This window comes from Dipodomys ordii, unplaced genomic scaffold, assembly GCF_000151885.1.
Source record: "Dipodomys ordii isolate 6190 unplaced genomic scaffold, Dord_2.0 Scaffold31, whole genome shotgun sequence".
NCBI lineage: Eukaryota > Metazoa > Chordata > Mammalia > Rodentia > Heteromyidae > Dipodomys > Dipodomys ordii.
Genome location: NW_012267247.1, coordinates 7,923,860 through 7,945,410, shown reverse-complemented (window position 1 = coordinate 7,945,410; position 21,551 = coordinate 7,923,860). Strand labels below are relative to the sequence as shown.

The 21,551-nt window shown below is 42.3% G+C and overlaps 1 protein-coding gene across 1 annotated transcript in view; it reads left to right on the top strand.

Annotated features, from left to right (window-relative positions):
- Positions 1 to 8,311: 8,311 nt before the first annotated feature.
- Mettl16 (methyltransferase like 16) overlaps positions 8,312 to 21,551 on the top strand; it is a 50,510-nt gene continuing 37,270 nt past the window's right edge. The window contains exons 1-2 of the mRNA XM_013016316.1: positions 8,312 to 8,427; positions 16,547 to 16,674. Coding sequence (XP_012871770.1) covers positions 16,547 to 16,674 — 128 coding nt within the window. The 5' untranslated portion in view covers positions 8,312 to 8,427. The remainder of the gene's footprint in view (positions 8,428 to 16,546; positions 16,675 to 21,551) is intronic.

Sequence of the window (21,551 nt, the reverse complement as noted above, 5' to 3'; positions counted from 1 at the left end):
CACATTTAATGGGGTGTTGCGAGTCATGCCTGAGCCGCAAAACCCCTTTGAAACGCCTCCTGCGCTCCCTGGAAAGCCAGAGCACCTCATTTTTATGCCATTCTCAGATGTAGACAGTTTTTGCCACTGCAATGATAAATGGTCAGAAGTCTGTTTACTTTCAGGCTCTCTTTGCTCTCTGCCAATCATGTCCAACTTTCCTTCTCTCCCTTTCTTTTTTCTACAACATTTTGGCTTGTGCCCTGAAGAGTGCAACACAGGCTGGGTCCTGGGGAACTCCCCCCCCCCCCCGTCTAGGTTTCCTCTCAAAGGCTAGCCACTCTAAGATTGAAAATTGTCAGAGTTTCCATTTGTTCAGGTTTTCTTTGCACTTTTTCAGAAATTTGCCATCTTGAGTTCACCATCTTGGCCACCTGGTGGATTAAGGGTTTGGTCTCATCTGACCCTTAACCTTTCACAAAGCATACTAGTCCATCCATTTATTCTAATGTACCTTGCTAACAAGTTGCTGCCTCTTTATAGGCCCTGGTAACTGAGGCCCAACCATCTGATGTGTTTTGTTAGCAAAGATGTCTAAACATTGTTGTCAAAAATTTTAGGTTTTGAGTTTTGCCTTTTTTTGTTTGGTGTTGTGTATTCCAGTACTGACTACATGGTTCTAAAATATTGGGCAAAATAATGTTATCTTACTGCTGGAATTCCAAGAGTCTACAGGCGTTATTCATTTTGGGGCACTGAAAAACTTAATGTGTACAGTGTGTGTGTATGTCTGTGTCCATCTAAACTTGCTATTTGGCATTGTAATCGAGTTATTTGGCTTAAATTGTCTGAGATTCCTGAAGTTTGTTCAGTTTGGATTCGTAGTTCAGTGCCACCAGTCTACATGCAGTCCAGATCTAGTCCATCTCTTCCAACCTGGAAGACAGGCCTCACTCCTGCCTAGACCATCCTGACTACTTCCACCATGGTAAAAGTAGACTGGAGTCTCACTTGGCTCCATCACATGCTGCTGATTTCCTGGTGAAAGATTGCTTTGGATTTGCAAAAGCTAAGGCTCTTTCTGTAACTTTGGTTGACTTAAGCACTGTTAGGGTTACCAGAAAGAAATCAATACTATATCTGTGCTAAAAATTCTCATCACGTCTAACGAGTTTTGTCATTGCAGAATATTTGTTAGTCAATTTTTTTTCCTTTTCGCCAGTCTTAGGGCTTGAACTCAGGGCCTGGGTGCTGTCCCTGAGCTTCTTTTACTCAAGGCTAGCTCCCTACCATGTGAGCCACAGCGCCACTTCTGGCTTTTTCTGTTTATGTGGTGCTGAGGAATCAAACCCAGGGCTTCATGCATGCGAGGCAAGCACTCTATCACTGAGGCACCTTCCCAGGCCTGTTAGTCAATTTTTGTAAGAATCAGGTAAGCTCTACTTATTCTATTTGATCTCCTTGTTGTTCTAATTGGAAATACTAAAGGGTTTTTGTGGCAAATATTGTAGTTCAAAGCCAGCCCGGGTTGAAAAAAAATCCCTGAGACTCCATCTCCTACCTAACCAGCAAAGAGCTAGGCTAGAAGCATGGCTCAAGACACTCTTATCTCTAAACAGTAAACACTGGAAGCAGCTCTGTGACTCAAGCAGTAGAGCTCTTGCCTTGAGTTTAAGAGCTGAGGGACAGTGCCCAGGCCCAAAGTTCAAGGCCCACAGCTGACCAAAAAAAAAAAAAAAAAGGAAAGGGGTGACCCACCCCAGGCCAGGACTTATGTAGGCCAGGTGTGGCCAGGTGGGGGAAAGGTGTGGCCACACTGATTCCGGACATTACCTCTGGGTTTGGGACCCTCCTAAGGTCAGATGGGAGGCATGTGACCAGAGGGGGCCTAGGATGTGACCTAGCAGGAGAGGAAGGTGACTGCTTTCAGGTTTGCCAGTTACCTAGGTAATAGATACTGGGCAGAAACTTAGCCAAGAGGTAGGGAGGTGTCCCTGTGCAGACCTTACATGCTGGGCCTGTGAACTGACTAAAATCTGGACATTTGAAACCTCTTGGCATCTTTGCTCTTTGATCTGAGCTAGTTGCAGTCAGTTTACAATCACCTTAGGCTTCAGGAAAAACAGGATTCTATGATAAATATCTTGTCACAAGAGCAAACCCTCAGATCACAGTATCTTCTTATCAGTTAAAAGCGCTAGAGACCATACTGTCAGCCACAGTTTTCCTGCTCCTCTCCAGTGGAAAACTTCTCCAAGGTCACAGAAACTCCTCCAGAGACAAAGACAGATAATGGTCCAGCAGGCCACCTGCCTCTTTTAACTCACTGCCCCAAATTCTTCCTAATCTGAGACCGGTATCTGTACCTTTTGTTGTTGTTGGTCAAGGGGGCTTGAACTCTGGGCCTGGGCGCTGTCCCTCAGCTCTTCAGCTCAAGACTAGCGCTCTACCACTTGAGCTACAGTGCCACATATGGTTTTCTGGTGGTTTATTGGAGATAAGAATCTCATTGACTTTCTTGCCTGGGCTGGTTTTGAACTGTGATCCTCAGATCTCAGCCTTCTGAGTAGCTAGGATTACAGGTGTTAGCCACTGGCACCTGGCAAGCTTGGGGGTTAAAGACCCATTTCACTGGTAACTTTCATAAGCATAGCATTGAACAGGCAGCTTAGGCCAGTCTACTCATTCAGTATTTCTAGCCTAATTCAAACCTAGTACTGCAAACAGCTGACATGCCTGCATGGTTGGCCTTTCCATTGTGAAATCACAGTCTTCAGCTTTCTATCTGAGTTGTCCTGGCAATCATCTGTGTATAATAGTGTTTTAGAGCCAGCTTAGGCCACGTTGATGATTTATTTTTAGATTTCTGCCCTTGGCTTGACTATTGGAGCACCATACATGTATATTTAGATCAAACTTTCCTCATAATTATTCTGACTTCTCTACCATTTGACTTGATCTTGGGTTATTGAAAGTTCTATGATTATGTATCTAGGATTAGATATAACTGATCATTATAAATATTTTTAGTGATGTTATACCGAAATTCTGGGACCCCTAGAAGACCACCAGAGACCATGATCAATGTAAGCAACAAAGAGCCCGGTTTATTGCAAGCTCGAGCTTGGTCCTCCACGCCCATGGTAACTGGTGACACTAAGAGGCCCTGAGCATAGAATCAGCGCAGTTTTTATAGTACTGAACAAACAACTTTAAGGAACTTTTACATAAGAAATTACATGATTGGTTAACATTTACATTTAAAGCAAGCTAAACTGGGCAAATAATGATTGGTTGACCTTTACAGAAAAATGTCCTTGGTCTATAACTTGACTGGAAAAAGGTTACGATTCACACCCAAGGTTACCAGTCACACCCGGACCAACAGAATGCATGGCATGTCTCACCCCGGGCTCTGAAGAACTGGTTGGTTAGAAACTCTTAGCCAGTCCTAGGTGGCTAAGGGGTAAGGGGAGCAACACCATTTGGGGGCTAACACCTGCCTTAAGCAAACGCCATCTATGGCTCCAAGATTGTGCATGGCTTTCTGTCATAAATTCCTAGTATTGGGGCTAAAGTGGATCACGAGTCAAGTCGCAGAACTGAGATGGAGTGTTAAACAAAAATGGAGTTGCTTAGGTTTCTTAAAACATTATATTTCTTCCCTAGGGCCTTACTGCCTCGGCCTCCAGGAGGGGCGGAGGGGCGTTGCAGCTGTGGGGGATAATTCTGAGGACTTTGCCCCCTTGGTCAGGGCTATAAACCCTTTGAAGTCTTTTACTAAGCAACTCTAGGCTACCAGGCTGACATTCCACTACTGAGTAACTAAAACCAGTCAGTTAAAATCATACAAAAACCATACAACCATCTAGCACAAAGCAATTCATACAGAAGCAAAAATGGGTGTTAGGTGCTGTCATATATATATATATATATATATATCTTTTTTTTTTTTTTTACGTTCTTCAGTGAAAGAGGAGGATCGCACACATCCATCCCAGGGGACCACGCAGAGGCAGGCTGGCACAGGAGAAAGATTATTATAAGGTTTATTAGAAGAGCCATATTTCCCCCAAGAGGGAACACATGGCCTCCGTCCCCATCCAGGCAGCAGGAGGGTCTGAGAGATAGAAGTGAGGTAGATGGGAGTTCAGGTGGGTCTGGATGGAGAGAGGGAGAAGCCAGCTGTATGGAGTGAACTCCAGGAACAGGAGGGTGGCCCAGGTCTGGGTGAGCTGAAGACCAAAGGTGAGCATAACACTAACACTTAGTACTACAGCATTTTGGGTTATTGTTGGGCTTTTTTTTAGAGGTACTTGAGAATGTAGCTATAACCTTTCTTCATGAGTATTATACTCTGTAAGGCATTTTATCTTAGTAGTAGGTTCCTGAAGGCTAAGGGAGCATACATCTAGACTTGAAATCATCTTTACTTCATGATGATTCTAATTTGTATGTTATTTTGAGTTGATTCTGGTCTCTCAGGCATTTGATGAGCATAGAAACCACCTGTATGATTATTCTCATCTAAAGATTTATATTAATCATTCATTATTATTGTGCTGCTCCTGGGACTTAAAATCAGGGTCTAGGCCCTGTTCTTGAATTTTTTTTGCTTAAGGACAGTGGCCTACCACTTGTATGACAGCTTCACTTTCAGCTTTTTGGTAGTTAATTGGAGACAGCCACTCATAGACTTTTCTGCTTGGGCTATTCTCCTCAGATCTCAGCATTCTAAATAGCTAGGATTATAGGCATCAGCCATTGATGCTTGGCTCTAATCCTGTTCTCTTGAAAATCCTTAGCAATGAGCGGGAAGGTGGCTCAGTGGTAGAGTGCTTGCCTTGCATGCTTGAGGCCCTGGGTTCGATTCCTCAGCACCACATAAGCAGAAAAAAAAGCTGGAAGTGGCACTGTGGCTCAAGTGGTAGAGTGCTAGCCTTGAGCTGAAGAGCTGAGGGACAGCGCCCAGACCCCATGACTGGACCCCCCCCCCCCAAAAAAAAAAAAAGAAAAGGAAAATCCTTAGCAAATATATCTGGATTCAGATACAAGATGCAATTTTTTCTTTAGCAGTATATTGATCTCAAAGCCTGGTGCTGGAGACTCATGTTTGTAATCTTAGTTATTCACAAGGCTGAGATCTGAGGATCATGGTTCAAAGCCAGCCTGGAAAGTCTGAGACTTTTTTTTTTTTTTGCCAGTTCTGGTACTTGTACTCAGGGCTTGGGCACTGTCCCTGAGCTTCTTTTGTTCAAGACTAGCACTCTACCACTTGAGCCACATCATCACTTCTGGCTTTTTCTGTTTATGTGGTACTGAGGAATTGAACCCAGGGCTTCATGCATGCAAGGCAAGAATTCTACCACTGAGTCACCTTCCCAGTCCTCTTGGAGCTTATTTTGATGAGTATACTTTTAAATTTCTTTTTTTTTTTTGAGGGAAAGCTGGGCACTGTCCCTCAGCTCTTCAGCTCAAGGCTAGCGCTCTACCACTTGAGCTACAGCGCCACTTCTGGCTTATTTCTTTTTGTTTATGTGGTGCTGAGGAATCCAACCCAGGGCCTCAGGCATGCAAGGCAAGCGCTCTACCACTGAGCCACCTTCCCAGCCCCGGTAAGTATACTTTTATAAGATCATATGCACATAGCCATTGAGCCCTTGTGATCCTCTCCTAAGAGTATCTTTCTTTGGTCTCACTGTGTGAATGTCTAGAGTCCTGTATAATTTGTCATGTCCAAGTGTATTTTTTTGTCTTTTACTATCCAATGTTCAGAGTTCAGGCCCCACAACTGTACCAAAAAATAATTTTTTCCATGTCTTTCCACTTCTTGTTTTTGTTTTTTTGGTCCGGTTGTGGGGCCTGAACTCTGGGCCTGGGCGCTGTCCCTCAGCTCTTCAGCTCAAGACTAGCACACTACCACTTGAGCCACAGCACCACTTCCGGCTTTTTTCTTTTTGCTTATGTGGTGCTAAGGAATCGAACCCAGGGCCTCATGCATGCAAGGCAAGTGCTCTACCACTGAGCCAACTTCCCAGCCCCTCCACTTCTTTATGAATGATGCAATATCATTTTTTCTAATGGAAGCACAGAATTCCATTGTATATATGTGTGTGTATGTATCTATATATAGCATATTTTTTTTATCCATCCATTGAGGGGCATCTGGGTTGATTCTGTATCTTGGTTATGGTAAACAATGCTGCAATTAACATGCTTCTACCATTATTATTATTTATTTTTGGTGGTACTGAGGTTTGAACTCAAGGCTTTATACTTGCTAAGGAGGCATTCTATTATTTGAGTCCTACTCCCTGTTCTCCTACATCTTAGATACAGTCTACTTCAACTCCACCAGTCATCGTTCCAAGGCCATTTTCTCTTTCAGCTTTTCAGAAGGAAACACAAAAACTTGTAATCCAAACTGTAATCCAGAAAGGCTGGGCAATATAGTGAGATCTCATCTTAAAACACACACACACACACACACACACACACACTCTCTCTCTCTCTCACGCTCCAAAACACCAACGACTCCAATAGTAACTAGTACTAAAAGTCATTTCAAATTAGAAAAACTTCCCCCCCAGTACCAAAGGAAAGACAAACGAAAAAATAAAAATAAAGTCCTCATGTTAAATTGGTAGCCCCACAGAACCATGCCTTTGCAATCTGAAAGATACCTTGGAATTATCTCTTCCCTTTTATATAGGCTGGCCATTTGACTTGTTTTCACCTACAGAATATGGTGGAAGTGTCAGTTCTTGACATAAGACTTAAAGAAGGCCTAATGACTTTCACTTTTGCCCTTTTGGAAGCTTCAAGTCAACATATCTGAAGTCTGACTGTCCTGCTTGGGAGATTGTGAAGAAAAGCTACACAGAGGTTAGATCGAGGAGTACAAGGAGCTGCTCCACACTTTCAGCTGAGGCAGCTCCTAATACATTCTAGGGTCATTGAAAAGAACAGCAAAATAGCTGCAATAATTACAGCCCAGATTGCACAACTGAGTAAATAAAATAGTTCTTGTGTCAACTCATAGATTTTATGATAGTGATTTGTTGTGTAACACCTAGAAAAAACTTTTCATAGGATACTACTGGTACACTTGGTTCTACATAAGATTTCTGCTGACGTCTCATTCCTTATTCTCTGCTCTCTCCAACTGTCAGGGCAACAGTTTGCCAGAAAATTTTGCATTAATTTCTAGCATATGCGCAAACCATTTCTGCTTTGTTTTCATGGCGCTAGGGAATCTAACTTCATGCTAAAAGCACACTGTACTTCCAATTACTCCATCTCTCAGTTTTAATATTAGGAAGTTCTTGGTCTTGGGAAGTTCATTAGTTCTAGCTTATTGATTGTATGTCTTTAGGAGGTAGGGAGTCCTGGGGTGTGGTGTAGATGGAATCTAAGGCCTTCAGCATGCTAGGAAGTGCTCAAGTCTGAGCTACATTCCCAGCCCTAGTAGTCAGCCTTTGGAAGTCATTAACTTTCATATCTCAGCTGTAAAATTGGAATACTGAAGTTTATTACTAAAGGCTAAACATAAAGAGTAACCAAAGTTGAGAAGAAAATGAAAGGCATTAACTAAGTTTCCAGTTCAAGAAGCTGGAGGGGAAGTACAAAAAAATGAGGACTTGATGCAACCTGAATGTGTGCCATAAAAGGCATGGCGTTGGTGTCTCATGTCTGCATTCCTAGCCTTTCAAGAGGCTGATATTTGAGGATCATGGTTTGAAACCAGCTCTGGCTTCTGGCCGTCTGTGAGGTTCTTAACTCCAATTAATTAGCAAGAGGTCGGACATGGTGTGGCTCAAGTAGCAGAGCGCCAAACTTGAGGGAAATAGCTAAGAAATAATTCTGTGCTGAGTCAAGCCCCAGGACCAGCAAACAAAAATAAACGGCCTGACATCGTCTGTTCTTCCTCTGTAACTAAGGTGCTTTCCCAGCCTCTCAAGTTGTTTGACCTGCGACCATTAAAGGTGGTATCACAGAGACCTGTTGCCCACCAACAAGCCCAAAAGTCTCTCTTCCTCATCCTCCGCCCACAATCCCAGAGAAGATGATTTACTAAGTCTAAACTGGGGCCTAGAAAGCCCGGAACAAAGAGAAAAAAACGAAAAACCAAGTTCTCCAGCCGAGTGCAGAGACCATCCGGCCCAGACCGCAGAATCCACCTCTAGACTGGCCGCCACACCCACACCTTCTGGTCTAAAGCGTTGGTAAGCTCCAGTTATCGCGATAGCACGCCTCCCCCAGCTAAGCTGGAGGTCACGCGAGACTGACTAGTCCAATCACGAGGCCAGATGGCTCTCCAAGATGGCGGCGCGCCGGGAGCGTAGCATCTGCATTTCTAAGAGCTGGGCGCTGTGGGGATTAATATTTCGGAGTTGAACGAGCCCCCGCCAGGCCCGTTGTTGTCGAGCGGGAACGTCGGCCTCAGAGGTGGGTCATTGAACTTCTCTGCGGGATGCGATCTTGAACGGCGTAGGCCCAGGGGTCCGTGTTGGATTTGGGGCCCGAGAGGTGTTGACTTGGGGGTTCGGAGCGGGCTTCCTGGGGCGGGCGTGTTGGGGTGGGCTGGTGGGCGGAGTTGGCGATGGGAATGGAGACGGGGATTGAAGGAGAGACCCCGGAGCGGGAGTGTGCTCAGATGTTGAGAAGACATTTGAAGCTGAAGCTGAAGACCTACTGAGGAGGCAGGAGTAGGAGTAGCGGGGGGACAGGCAGGGCAAGAACAAGAGGGAAAAAGCCGAATTGATGGGGGAGGGCGAGAAGAGAAAACGGAGGCCAGAGTCGAGGACGGTAAGATCTAGTGAGAAGGAATTTGACGTGCCAGAAGCAGAATTGGACCGTTTCTTGGCTTCTGTATTAAAGGAAATTAAAATATAAAAGGTTGAGGCACCAAGGGAACCGAAGCATGGAAACGAGAAAGATCAAAGAAGGTCGAAGCATCAATTTTTCTGAACTGCCGCTACTACTATAGCGTTCTGAACTGACTCTGGTCAACTAAAAGAAAAGGTGCCTTCCCTTGGGTTGGGCTTAAAAAAATATTTTTTTGAGACTTAAGAAGGGGACAGACAGCTAAGTCCCAATGACAATGCTATGTTTCAGTAGTATAGACTGTGAAAAGTGTTTCATAACATTTTCAGTCAACACTAGTTGAGTGCCCGCCTTGCCCAGGTTCTGTTTAAAGCAATGGGATGTAAACAGTGAAAAAAGAGACACTTTGCCTTTTTTAAAGCTTACTGGTAGGATAGAGCTTCTTCGTGTGTGTGTGTGTGGTGTGTGTGTGTTTGTGTGTAGACTATATGGAATGTCAGATGGGTAAATTCTGTGTGGAAGATAGCTAGAAAGCGAACGAGGAGCATGTTCATTCTGCATATTTACATGTGATGTTAATGAGAAGGAAGGTGATGTTTGGCTAAAGGCCTGAACAAGGTAAGATGCCTTCAATGTCTGTACTGGTGGAAGAACAATCTACGCAGACTGAATAACGACAGCAAGAGCAAAATTCTTAAGGCTTGTGGCAGACTTGAAGCAACAGGGAAGAGGTCACTGTGGCTAGAGCAGGAGTAAGGAAAAGTTAAGAGTGGAGAGTGCCAGGTAAGAGTTGACATCCAAGTTAACTTTGAGGCATGAAACAGCTTCAGCTAAAACTTCAGTGCCTGTATTAGGAAGTAAGTTAGGCTGCAATGTAGGAGCTCATTGATAGAATTCATGCTTACATGTATGAAATTCTAGGTTCAATCTCTAGGCCCCTCCTCCCATAAAAGAGCAAAGAAATTTTTTTTTTTTTACTCTTCCTATATTTTGAACAGAATAAGTAATGGAGTTGTCCATCTGAAACTTAATTTGTTTCATATATGTATTTTTGGGGGGCGGGAGGAGGGGAGTTGTGCTGTACTGAAGCTTGAACTCAGTGCCTGAGCTTCTTTGCTCAAGGCTGGCGCTCTGCCATTTGAGCCACAGTTCCACTTCTGGCTTTTTGATGGTTAATTGGAGATAAGAGTCTCCAGGACTTTCCTGCTGGTTTTGAACCATGTCACTCAGAATAAGTTGTAGAGCCCTAATATAGCAGTACCCCTTGAAATTGTCTTTTAGTTTCTGTTCAGAATTACAAGAAAGGAAAACATAGTCTTTTTTATTATTTTCTTGGGGACTGGGATCTATTCTAGTTTTATGCCCTTCTATTTCCTGATGATCTGTAAAGGCAATGTTATGTTAGGAAATTAAAATTGATATATAAGCCAGGCTTGGTGGTGTACAATTGTAATCTCATCACTCAGAAGGATCTCGAGACCAAGGCTGGTCTGAGCTACATTGTGAAGTCTTTCACAGAAAACCAACACACACACACATGCACACGCTCACACACACAGTCCTTAGAGAATAGTGTGCTTTAGTGATAGTGTGAGGAGTTAAAGATAGTAACTCACTGCTTAAAAACTTCCAAGTGAGGGGCTGGGAAGGTGGCTCAGTGGGAGAATGCTTGCCTTGCATGCATGAGGCCCTGGGTTCGATTCCTCAGCACCACATAAGCAGAAAAAAGCCAGAAGTGGTGCTGTGGCTCAAGTGGTAGGGTGCTAGTTTTGAGCTGAAGAGCTGAGGGGCAGCCCCTAGGCTCAGTTCAAGCCCCACAATCGACAAAAAAAAAAACAAAAAAACTTGCAAGACATTTTTTTCTTTTTTTTGGTCTTGTCAGTTGTGGGGGCCTGAACTCTGGACCAGGGTGCTGTCCCTCAGCGATTCAGCTCAAGGTGAGTGCTCTACTGCTTGAGCCACAGTGCCACTTCCGGCTTTTTCTGCTTATGTGGTGCTGAGGAATCAAACCCAGGGCTTCATGCATGCAAGGCAAGCACTCTTACCACTGAGTCACCTTCCCAGCCCCCAAGTGACTTTTAATATTCACTTAATGAAATATTTATTGTATACCCGTTGCTGGGAGTACAGTGAAGAATAAAGTGGGAGCTGGGTGTTGGTGGCTCATGTCTATAATTCTAGCTACTCAGGAGGCTGAGATATGAGGGTTGTGGTTCAAAGTCAGCCCAGGCAAGAAAGCTCCTAAGACTCTAACTCCAGTCAACCACTAGAAAATCTGGAGTGGTGCATTGGCTCTAAGTGGTAGAGTGCTAGTCTTGAGCAATAGCTCACAGTGTCCAGGCCCTGAGTTCAAGCCCCATGACTGAACAAAAAAAAGAATAAAGTGGGACTACCCAAATGTAGAATGTGTGTGTGTGTGATGTAAGTGAAATAATTACACTCACAGCCACTGTAAGGATGGAAAAGAATGGGGTGCTTTGAAAACAGAATAGAGGCTGGGGGGATGGCTCCAGAGATAGACTGCTTGCTTGGGAAGCAGGAGGCCCTGAGTTCAAATCCCAGTACTGCAAAGAAAAAGCATATAGAGTGGGCTCTTGATGGGCTGTGTAGATGAGAGAATGCTTACTTGAGAAAGTGATTGTTAGGGTATAATTTAAAGGCCTAATGGGTCTTCAGAGTTTAGTGAAAGGTGACAGTGGAAGATGATGAGATTCTTGCAGACATAAGGATAGCAGACGGTGAGATACCCCACTGTGTGGCAGAGAAAATGAAAGCAGACCATGTTACATGGAGCATAGTGTAGGTAGGGGAAAATGGCAACAGATGAGGTAGGCAAGGCCCACGTCTTGTAGGCCTTGTTAATGATTTTAGACTTGAACAGCTTTAAGAAGCTGCTGAAGGAATTTTGCAAGGGAATGTTCAGATTTGCATTGAGAGATGGGGACAGGCTTGTCTTCTGGGTGAAAAAGTGGATTGCAAGGGGCAAGAACTGTTATGAGACTCTTTTTGTCTGGCCAGATAAGTGGATTTATAGGGATGAAAAGTTGGATAGTATCAAGAAATAATTAGGACAAGGAAAGTACTAAAGAATTCTGGCTAGTATGTCACAGGAAAGATGGTAGTGCCATTCAGTAGCATAGGAAAAATTAGGAGAGGACCAGTGTGGAGTTGGTAGACATGACTTAATTTTGGACATGTATATAAAGTGCTTTTTGGCTATTGAAGTGAGAAATATAATAGGCAGTTAGATGTGTAATTTGGAAAGATTTGGAGTGAGGACAATGGTTCTCTTTTGAGATTGGCTAATTGCCAGCATAGAAGCTGTCAGAAAACCTGAAATAGGTTGTTAATGTTTATTACTGTGTAAAATTGCATCTCTAAAGAAGCTGGTGAAGGAAAGGTTCTTATTGCTAGGATACTTAATAATAGGGGATTATGACTCAACTGTTGACTTAGGGAAAGAAGAGCCTTTGGAAAAAGAGATGCTTGAACTATGATCCTAAGGATGAGCTGGTAAAGTTAAGAACAGTACAGTTAAAGGTATCTCCTGGGGCTGGTGATGTGGCTCAAGTGGCAGTGAGCTTGCTAACAAGCACGAGGCCCTGAGTTTAGTCCTCAGCACAGAAATACAAAAACAAGCAAAAGGAATGGCCTGTGTAAAGGCCTTTGACATGAATGGAGGAGCAGAAAGGGCAAGAGGTCTGACTTAAGCTGAGGGTAAAAAGATAGGTAAGGCTAGATCATGTAGGATCTGGTATATATGTTGAAGTAATACTTGCTGTTATCTAAGAGTAAGGCTTTGAGTAAGTAGATACTGAAGGACATACTGAGATTTGTGTTTAGAAATAATTACTGTGTGACGTGATGTTATATGTCTGCAAGTTCGGCACTGGGGACCTGGAAGCAAGAAACTTCCTGAGTTTGAGGCCAGCTTGGCTTCATAGCAAATTCCAGATCAGTCTTGAGTTATATCTTAAAAAAAAAACAAAGACTCAGGATGTAGCCCAGTTTTTCCTAGTATGCCCAAGGCCCTAGGCTCAATTCCCAGAATGACAAAAATAAATGATTCAGCTGGATATGATGCTGCATACCTATAATTCCAGCATTCAGGAGGGTGAGACAGGAGGATCATAAGTTGGAGACTATGTTAAACAGCCAGATTTTGTTTCAAAAGAAAAGAAAAAAATCACTGCCAAGTGGAAGGGCAGTGGTGAGAATGAGTGCCTCAGTATTCTAGGTGTCTTGTACTGGACTGCTTGTAGAGGTGGGAAAAGAGATGGATTTGAGGTATTTAGCAGGTGAACACAGAATTTAGGATTTATGAGCTATATGAAGGAGAGAGAGCTATCAGATAATAGCTAGATTTCTGGCTTGCTTTATTTAGGTGAATATTGTTAAAAGTGGAAAATACATATAACAAGGGGGAAAGTCACGTATACCTAGAAATGGATATATGCTAAAATATTTTTTCATTTGCCAACTTGAGGCTGCGGTGCAACTTCGTGTAGACACATGCCTAATTTTTTTTGTTATTGTTGTTGGTCGTGGGGCTTGAACTCTGGGCTTGGGCGCTGTCCCTGCGCTCTTCAGCTCAAAGCTAGCTTGCTACCACTTGAGCCACAGTGACACTTCCAATTTTCTGGTGGTTTATTGGAGATGAGTCTCATGGATTTTTCTGCCCAGGCTGGCTTTGAACTGTGATCCTCAGATCTCAGTCTCTTGAGTAGCTAGGATTACAGCCACTGATGCCCAGATGCCTAATTTGTTTGACTCCCAAAATTCAATCCCAGTATTAAAACAACAACAACAACAACAAACCAATGACCCGGAGATTAGGTAAACTAACACTATAGTTTTTCTTCATTTTAATTTTTCCATAGAATCACATTAGCTTTTTTCCATTTTGTAATCTGGATAAAGAAATTGGGATAGAAGAGATTTTTGCAAAGTTCAGTGACTCAGTATTTAATCATTGCAAGGCAACTTGAACCGTGACTAATAATCTTGCCTTCTGTCACTTTCAGGTTGGGAACTGGGAATTGAATCTAGAGCCTATACAAGCTAGGAAGTGATTTACCGCTAAATATACCCTCAGCCTACTTTGATACTGTTAAAAGAATGAATTTTTTTTTTTTGTCCAGGGGGCATGAAGTCAGGGCCTAGACCTTGTCCTTTAATCTTTTTTCTTTTCTTTTCTTTTTTTTGTCGGTCATGGGGCTTGAGCTGGAGCTCTGTCCCTCAGCTATTCAAGTCAAGGCTAGCCCTCTACCGCTTGAACTAGGCTAGCCCTCTACCGCTTGAACTACAGCGCCATTTCCGGTTTTCTGGTGATTTATTGGAGATAAGAGTTTCATGGACTTTCCTGCCGGGCTGGCTTTGAACTGCAATCCTCAGATCTCAGCCTCCTGAGTAGCTAGGATTACAGGCATGAGCCACTGGCACCTGGCTTCCATTAATTTTTTTACTCAAGGCTGGTACTCTACAATTTGAGCCCCATACCTCTACTTCCAGCCTTTTGGTAGTTAAAGGTAACAATCTCATGGACTTCCCTGTCCTGGCTGGCTTCCAACAGTGATCCTTAGCTCTCAGTCTCCTGAGTAACTAGGATTACAGGCTTTGAGCAACAGTGTCTGGCAAATTTTTTTTTTCTCATTATTTATGGGGCTTGAACTCAGGGCTTAGGGCATTGTCTCTGAGCTCTTTTGCTCAAAGCTAGTGCTCTACCACTTTGAACCACAGCTCCACTTCTGGTTTTCTGGAGGTTAATTGGAGATAAAAATCTCACACTTTCCTGCCTGTGCTGGCTTTGAACCTTGATCCTCAGATCTCAGCCTCCGGAGTTGCTATGAGTATATTGTCCAGCAGTGTTGTATATTTTTACTGTAGTACAATAAACAATGTAAAATTTTAAGTAAAAATTCAAAAGTCACCAGGCGCCAGTGGCTCATGCCTGTAATCCTAGCTACTCAGGAGGCTGAGATCTGAGGATCACAGTTCAAAGCCAGCCTGGGCAAGGAAAGTCAGTGAGACTCTTATCTCCAATAAACCACTAGAAAACCAGAAGTGGTGCTGTGGCTCAAGTGGTAGAGCATTCGCCTTGAGCTGAAGAGGGCAGGGACAGCGCCCAAGCCCAGAGTTCAAGCCCCGCAACCGACAAAAAAAAAAAAATTGAAAGTAAAATGTTAACCATTTTAAGTATACCATCCAGTGACATTAAGTACATTCAGGGTGTTTTGCAATCCTTATCACCAATGGAAGCTTAATGCCCATTAAACACCACTTCACTGATTTTCCTCTGCTCTCCACCTTTGTTGATTTATTTGTTCTGGTGTTTCATAAGTGGAAGCATATAATATTTGTCCTTTTGTGTGGCTAATTTTTTTGTTGGTTGTAAATGCATTGGTTGGTTGTAAATGTAAATGTGTGGCTAATTTTTGGCTTATTTTTCTTAGCACAGTGTTGTAGCATGTATGAGAATTTCATTCCTTTCTATGTTTGAATAATGTATATATGAATATATGTGTATATGTATACTGCATTATATATAGTCAACCTTTCTGTCACTGGACACTAGATTTAGCATTTTTTCAAAAATATAAATCAATCTTTTTTTTTTGTTTGTTTGTTGTAGGGCTTGAACTCTGGGACTGGGCACTGTATCTGAGCTCTTCAGCTCAAGGTGAACGCTCTACTACTTCTGGTTTTCTGGTGGTTAATTGGAGATAAGAGTTTCGCAGGGCCTTTTCTGCCCGGGCTGGCTTTGAACTGTGATCCTCAGATCTCAGCCTCTGAGTAGCTATGATTACAGGCGTGAGCCACTGGCATCCAACTTTTTTCTTTCTTTTCTTTTTTTTTTTTTTTTGTGCCAGTCCTGGGGCTTGAACTCAAGGCCTGGGCACTGGCCCTGAGCTCTTCAGCTCAAGGTGAGTGCTCTACCACTTGAGCCACAGCACTACTTCTGGATTTTTCTATTTATGAGGTACTAAGGAATCGAACCCAGGACTAGGCAAGCACTCTACCACTCAGCCACATTCCCAGCCCACACTTACTTTCTTTTTCTTTTTTTTTTCTTTCTTTCTTTTTTTTTTTTGTCAATCGTGGGGCGTGAACTCTGGGCCTGGGTGCTGTCCCTCAGCTCTTCAGTTCAAGGCTAGCGCTCTACCACTTGAGCCACAGCACCACTTCCGGCTTTTTTCTTTTTGCTTATGTGGTGCTGAGGAATCGAACCCAGGGCCTCATGCATGCAAGATAGGCACTCTACCACTGAGCCACGTTCCCAGCCCTGTTACTTTCTATTTTTCAAGTTTTGTGTTTTATTTATGACAACTACCCTATTGTGTGTGCAATGGAATTTCATTGTGATTTTGATTTGCGTTTCTCTAATGACAATGTTTTTATGTGCTTAGTTGTGTATTAAAAAAGAAAAAATTTATACTTGGGCTGGGAAGGTGGTGGTAGAGTGCTTGCCTTGCATGCATGAGGCCCTGGGTTTGATTCCTCAGCACCACATAAGCAGAAAAAGCTGGAAGTGGCACTGTGGTTCCAGTGGTAGAGCGCTAGTCTTGAACTGAGGAGCTGAGGAGCTGAGGGACAACACCCAGGCCCAGAGTTCAGACCAAATGACCACCAAAAAAAAAAAAAATTGTACTTTCTTGATTGGAAAGATGTTTTGGCTTCCACAACTTTCCCATCAATATTTTAAAACTAAATATGTGTATTTTTTTCTTTTTTCCTTTTGAAGATGGCTTTGAGTAAGTCAATGCATGCAAGAAATAGATACAAGGACAAACCTCCTGACTTTGCATATCTGGCATCCAAATACCCAGATTTTAAACAGCATGTTCAGATGAACCTGAATGGAAGAGTAAGGTAGGTAACACATGAACATTGTTAATATTATTATAGTGTGATCTGAGTGAACATAATGTCGTGAGATGCAGACTAGATTAATAGAAGATCTGTCATCTAGTTATCTATCTTTATTGGAAAAAGAACACACAATGTATTACATGCTTAAGGAATGGGAGTATTAGAAGTCAATATTCATCCTTAGAAGGCACCTATAATAGGAAACAGGAAATATACTCTAGTATACAAAGAGCTAGGTGCTTACAAGCCTTCCACAGGATTGATAATAACTTTCTGCCTTGATACAATGCTCTTCTTTTATAGTGGCTTTTTATTTAGCTCTATGATGTGTGAAAGAATAATCACCAAAATTGCAAACTTAGTTAATGATGGAACTGGAATACCAGGCAATTCATTAGATCTGAGATGAGTTGGAATGTCATTTATTTGTTCAGCTCTTAAGTAATCTCTTCAGGGAAGCAGGGGGTGTGAAAAGCAATGGTCCTTTTAAGTCAGTCATCCTTAAGTATCAGATTTGAGAGTACTACTTACCAACTGAGATTTTTAGATACTTCTCTTAGTTTTACTGAGACTGAATCTCTTCACCTAATGAAGAGAAGTAAAAGAATGTAATAAAAGAATGACTAGTTATCATAAAGGTTAACAATAATGTATGTATAACAATGTATTATAGAGAATTGATACATTGCTTTTTTGTTATTAATCCTGGTATGATTAAGATGATCAATATTGCCAATGATAACTTTCTCTGTTTTTCTTCCCTGCACCTGTCAGTGCTAGCCCTAATCAAATCAGACCATTACGATTAAACTTTATCTTGTGCTTTTTTTCATAGTAACCAGCTCCACAGAGGCAGACTACAGTTTACTTGAGCTCTGTCAATAGAGTTTGAATAGAGTGAAGCTTAGCTGATTTGTTTTTAAGCCATAGATCTGATGTTGAAGAGCTTGGTCATGCTGGATGATCGTATCATTTTTAGCATCTCAGTGACAATCCAATGACTGGATCATTGTTGGAATAAAGAAGGCAGGCTTTGGCCTGGTTCAGCTTTTACAGTATGAGGATGATTGTTCTTTCAACCCTGGTTACAGAAATGGATCCTACCAAAATGCATCTATGATAATGCTGCAATTACCTGTAATAGATCAGGGAGTTATTCTGGGGAAATGGGACTTTAGCCTGTTCACACAGTCTATTTTGTGATATTTTAAACAAATAACAAAGACTAATGGAAGGAATAAATTGCTGATTTCCACGTGAGAGCTAATTTTAGTTAGGCTCCCTGTGATCTCAGAAATGAAGGAGAAAAAAGATCTTGCCTATGTTGAGGAGTTTGAATGTCCCAGGGTGCTGATGTGACCTAGATATTTAACTTGTGAAGTTGGGTGACTAGACTTTGTCCTACAAAACTACAGACTAATGTCTGCATTTTCTTAGAAGGAAAAAATTAACACTCATTTTACGAATGAAATCTAAGAATCTGGTCTTCATTGATTTTTCAGTTAATTCCTTCAGTTATCTCTTGCCTCTATTTGGTGGCTTATATTTTTTGATGGTTAGGATAATTCCTCAATAAATTATGTGTTGTAGTTCATGTTTTTGTTTTGTTTTGTTTTTTGTTGGGGTGCTTGAACTCGGCCTGGCAAGTGCTGTACCACTTGAGCCACAGCACCACTTCCGGTTTTCAGGTAGTTAATTGGAGATAAGAGTCTTACGGACTTTTCTACCTGGGCTGGCGTTGAATCATGATCTTTAGATCTCAGCCTCCAGAGTAGCTAGGATTACAGGCATGAGCCATTAGTGCCTGGCTTCATTGATCTTTCATATATGCAAATGAACTTTAACCATATTCATTAGCCATAGTCATCCTCATTCATTTTAAGAAATGGAGACAGGGGCTGGGAAGGTGGCTCAGTGGTAGAGCGCTTGCCTTGCATGCTCAAGGCCCTGGGTTCGATTCCTCAGCACCACATAAGCAAAAGGAAAAAAGCTGGAAATGGCGCTATGGCTCAAGTGGTAGAGTGCTAGCCTTGAGCTGAAGAGCTGAGGGACAGTGCCCAAGCCCAGAGTTCAGGCCCCACGACCGGACCCAAAAAAAAAAAAAAAAAAGAATTGGAGACATTTCATATAAAAAGATAGGTTACTTTTTGTTTGAAAGTATTATAGGGCCAGGAATGAGATATATGCTTGTCTCTGCTGGGTAGGAAAAGGATTGCAGTTAAGATTCTATCTAAAATATAAACTAGGGGCTGGGAAGGTAGCTCAGTGGTAGAGTGCATGCCTTGCAAGCATGAGGCCCTGGGTTCGATTCCTCAGCACCACATAAACAGAAAAAAGCCAGAAGTGGCGCTGTGGCTCCAGTGGTAGAGCGCTAGCCTTGAGCTGAAGAGCTGAGGGACAGCGCCCAGACCCAGAGTTCAGGCCCCATGGCAAAAAATAAAATAAAATAAAATATAAACTAAAGCAAAGAGGGCTGGAGGTGTGACTCATGTGGTAAGAGTGCTTAAGGTCCGAAGTTCACATCCTAGTAACACCAGAGGAAAGAAAAGAAATATTATAGATCAGGCAAAATTGGGCTGGCAAAAACCCAATTGACATTCCTAACTTGAAGTTGTCATTTGTGTCATCTTCACAGAGCTACTGAAAATGTGCTCATTGAATGTGCTCATTGAGTGCTCAACCACAGACTGTTTACTGTACACAGAGATTGCTACCTTGTGCATCTGTTAGTCACTTGGCACAAGCTTCTTGTCCCAAACTGGCATTGTGAGTAGTATTGATAGCTGTTCCTTGTAAATATTTGAATTTTCAAGTTCTGATTTTCAGTTTCTTTGAAATGCCTCTGCAGAGTAGTATTCAGGAGTAATAAGGCAACAATTGTGTCACTATGTACAATTAGATAAATTATCTAGGTTTTCAGAGTTTCTTAAATAGAAATTTTCTCAAGTTTCACAATTGAGCTGGTAAGATTTTGCATGGAGCTGTTTTGTTGAGAGATAATCCTTTTATGTGTTTAGGCAGTGAAACTTAAAGGATGTGAACACATTTTAATGCTTTTGCTTTATTTTGATATGAATTTCTTTCTGGGGATGAAAGGAACTTTCATTCCTGTCATTAAAGGAAGCAAAGTTGCCCATCATTTTCAGGATGGATTATGACTGATATTATAGGTATAAAATACAATATTGTTAGAATTCAACCTGTCATTTTTCTAGTTTCACAAATTATTTATTTTTGTGATGGTCCTGGAGCTTGAACTCAGACCCTGGGCTCTGTTCCTGACCTTTTTGTTCAAAGCTAGCTTTCTACCACTTGAACCACAGCTCCACTTTGAGCTTTTTTTTTAGGGGGAGGGATAGTTTAATGGAGATGAGAGTCTCAAACTTTCCTGCCCAAGCTAGCTTCAAACTATGATCCTCAAATCTTGGCCTCCTGAGTAACTAGGATTATAAATGTGAGCCACCGGCACCCAGCAGTTTCTTTCTTTTTCTTTTTCTTTTTTTTTTTGTCGGTCATGGGTCCTGAACTCTGTGCCTGGGCATTGTCACTTAGCTCTTCAGCTCAAGGCTAGTGCCCTACCACTTGAGCCACAGCACTACTTCTGGCTTTTTTCTGCTTATATGGTGCTGAGGAATCGAACCCAGAGCCTCATGCATGCTAGGCAAGCACGCTACCACTGAGCCAACTTCCCAGTCCAACCCAACAGTTTCATATCTATTTGTTGCTACATAATTTATGTTGACTCTGGGTTCATGTTGATTTCAGTTCAGGAAGAAATCCAAAGGCAATATGTAAATCTTTTTTTTTAAATGTGAAAATTGATTGGGACAGTTGATGGGCAGCTGAGTAAGTAGAATTGTAGTCCTTTGTTAGCATTTTTCATACAAATTGTTCCAGATTTGGCCTGTGGGAGTTCACTCTGTGTACTTTTGACTTTATCTTCTTTTCAACATGGCCTATTTTCTGATACGACAAAATGTTACAGGCTTATCTTGTACTTTTCCCACTCCAAATATGATATAGTTGGTTATCCAAGGAAATTGTAAGTTCTTTTAGTGGGGAGTGGTACTTAGAAGTCAAGATAATGGAGCTCTAGATATGTTTACTGCTATGGAAATGTCACAGCTGGGCTCCTACTGTATTTATTGAGATTCTACTATGGCTACCCTCTTTTCTTTGCTCATATTGAAATTGTGTGTGTTTGTGTGTGTGTGTGTGTATGTGTGTGTTCCCTGTACAAGAGATTACACCATGATAGCTAGGCAAGCATGCTAGCACCGAGCTATAACCTCAGTTCCTTGAATTTTTATTCTTTGTGCCTTCTGTCTCTGTCTTCATATACTTTCATCCTATTATCACTATTCTCATAAGTTCTTTAAATATGAACATTTTATTTTTCTTTTTTTGTTTGTTTGACGTAGAGTCTTGCTATTTAGCTCAGTCTAGCCTAGAATTTGTGGTCTTCCTGGTTCAACCTTTCAAGTGCTGGACCACTATGCTCAGCTGAAAGTTAGATTTTTCTAAATTGAACTCTGGGCCTGGTGCTGTCCCTCAGCTAGTCAGCTCAAGGCTTGCACCCTACCACTTGAGCCACAGCACCAACCACTTCCCTCTTTTTCTGTTTATGTGGTGCTGAGGAATCGAACCCAGGGTCTCATGCATGCAAGGCAAGCACTCTACCACTGAGCCACCTTCCCAGCCCCTAAAGTGTTTTTAAAAAGAGTAGATCACATGATCTCCTACTGGTTGTCTATTCTTTAATATGTGATCAGTAGCATGACTAGATGCTTGACATCTTTTTTTGTGTGTGTGTGTCAGTCGTGGGGCTTGAACTCTGGGCCTGGGCGCTGTCCTTCAGCTCTTCAGCTCAAGGCGAG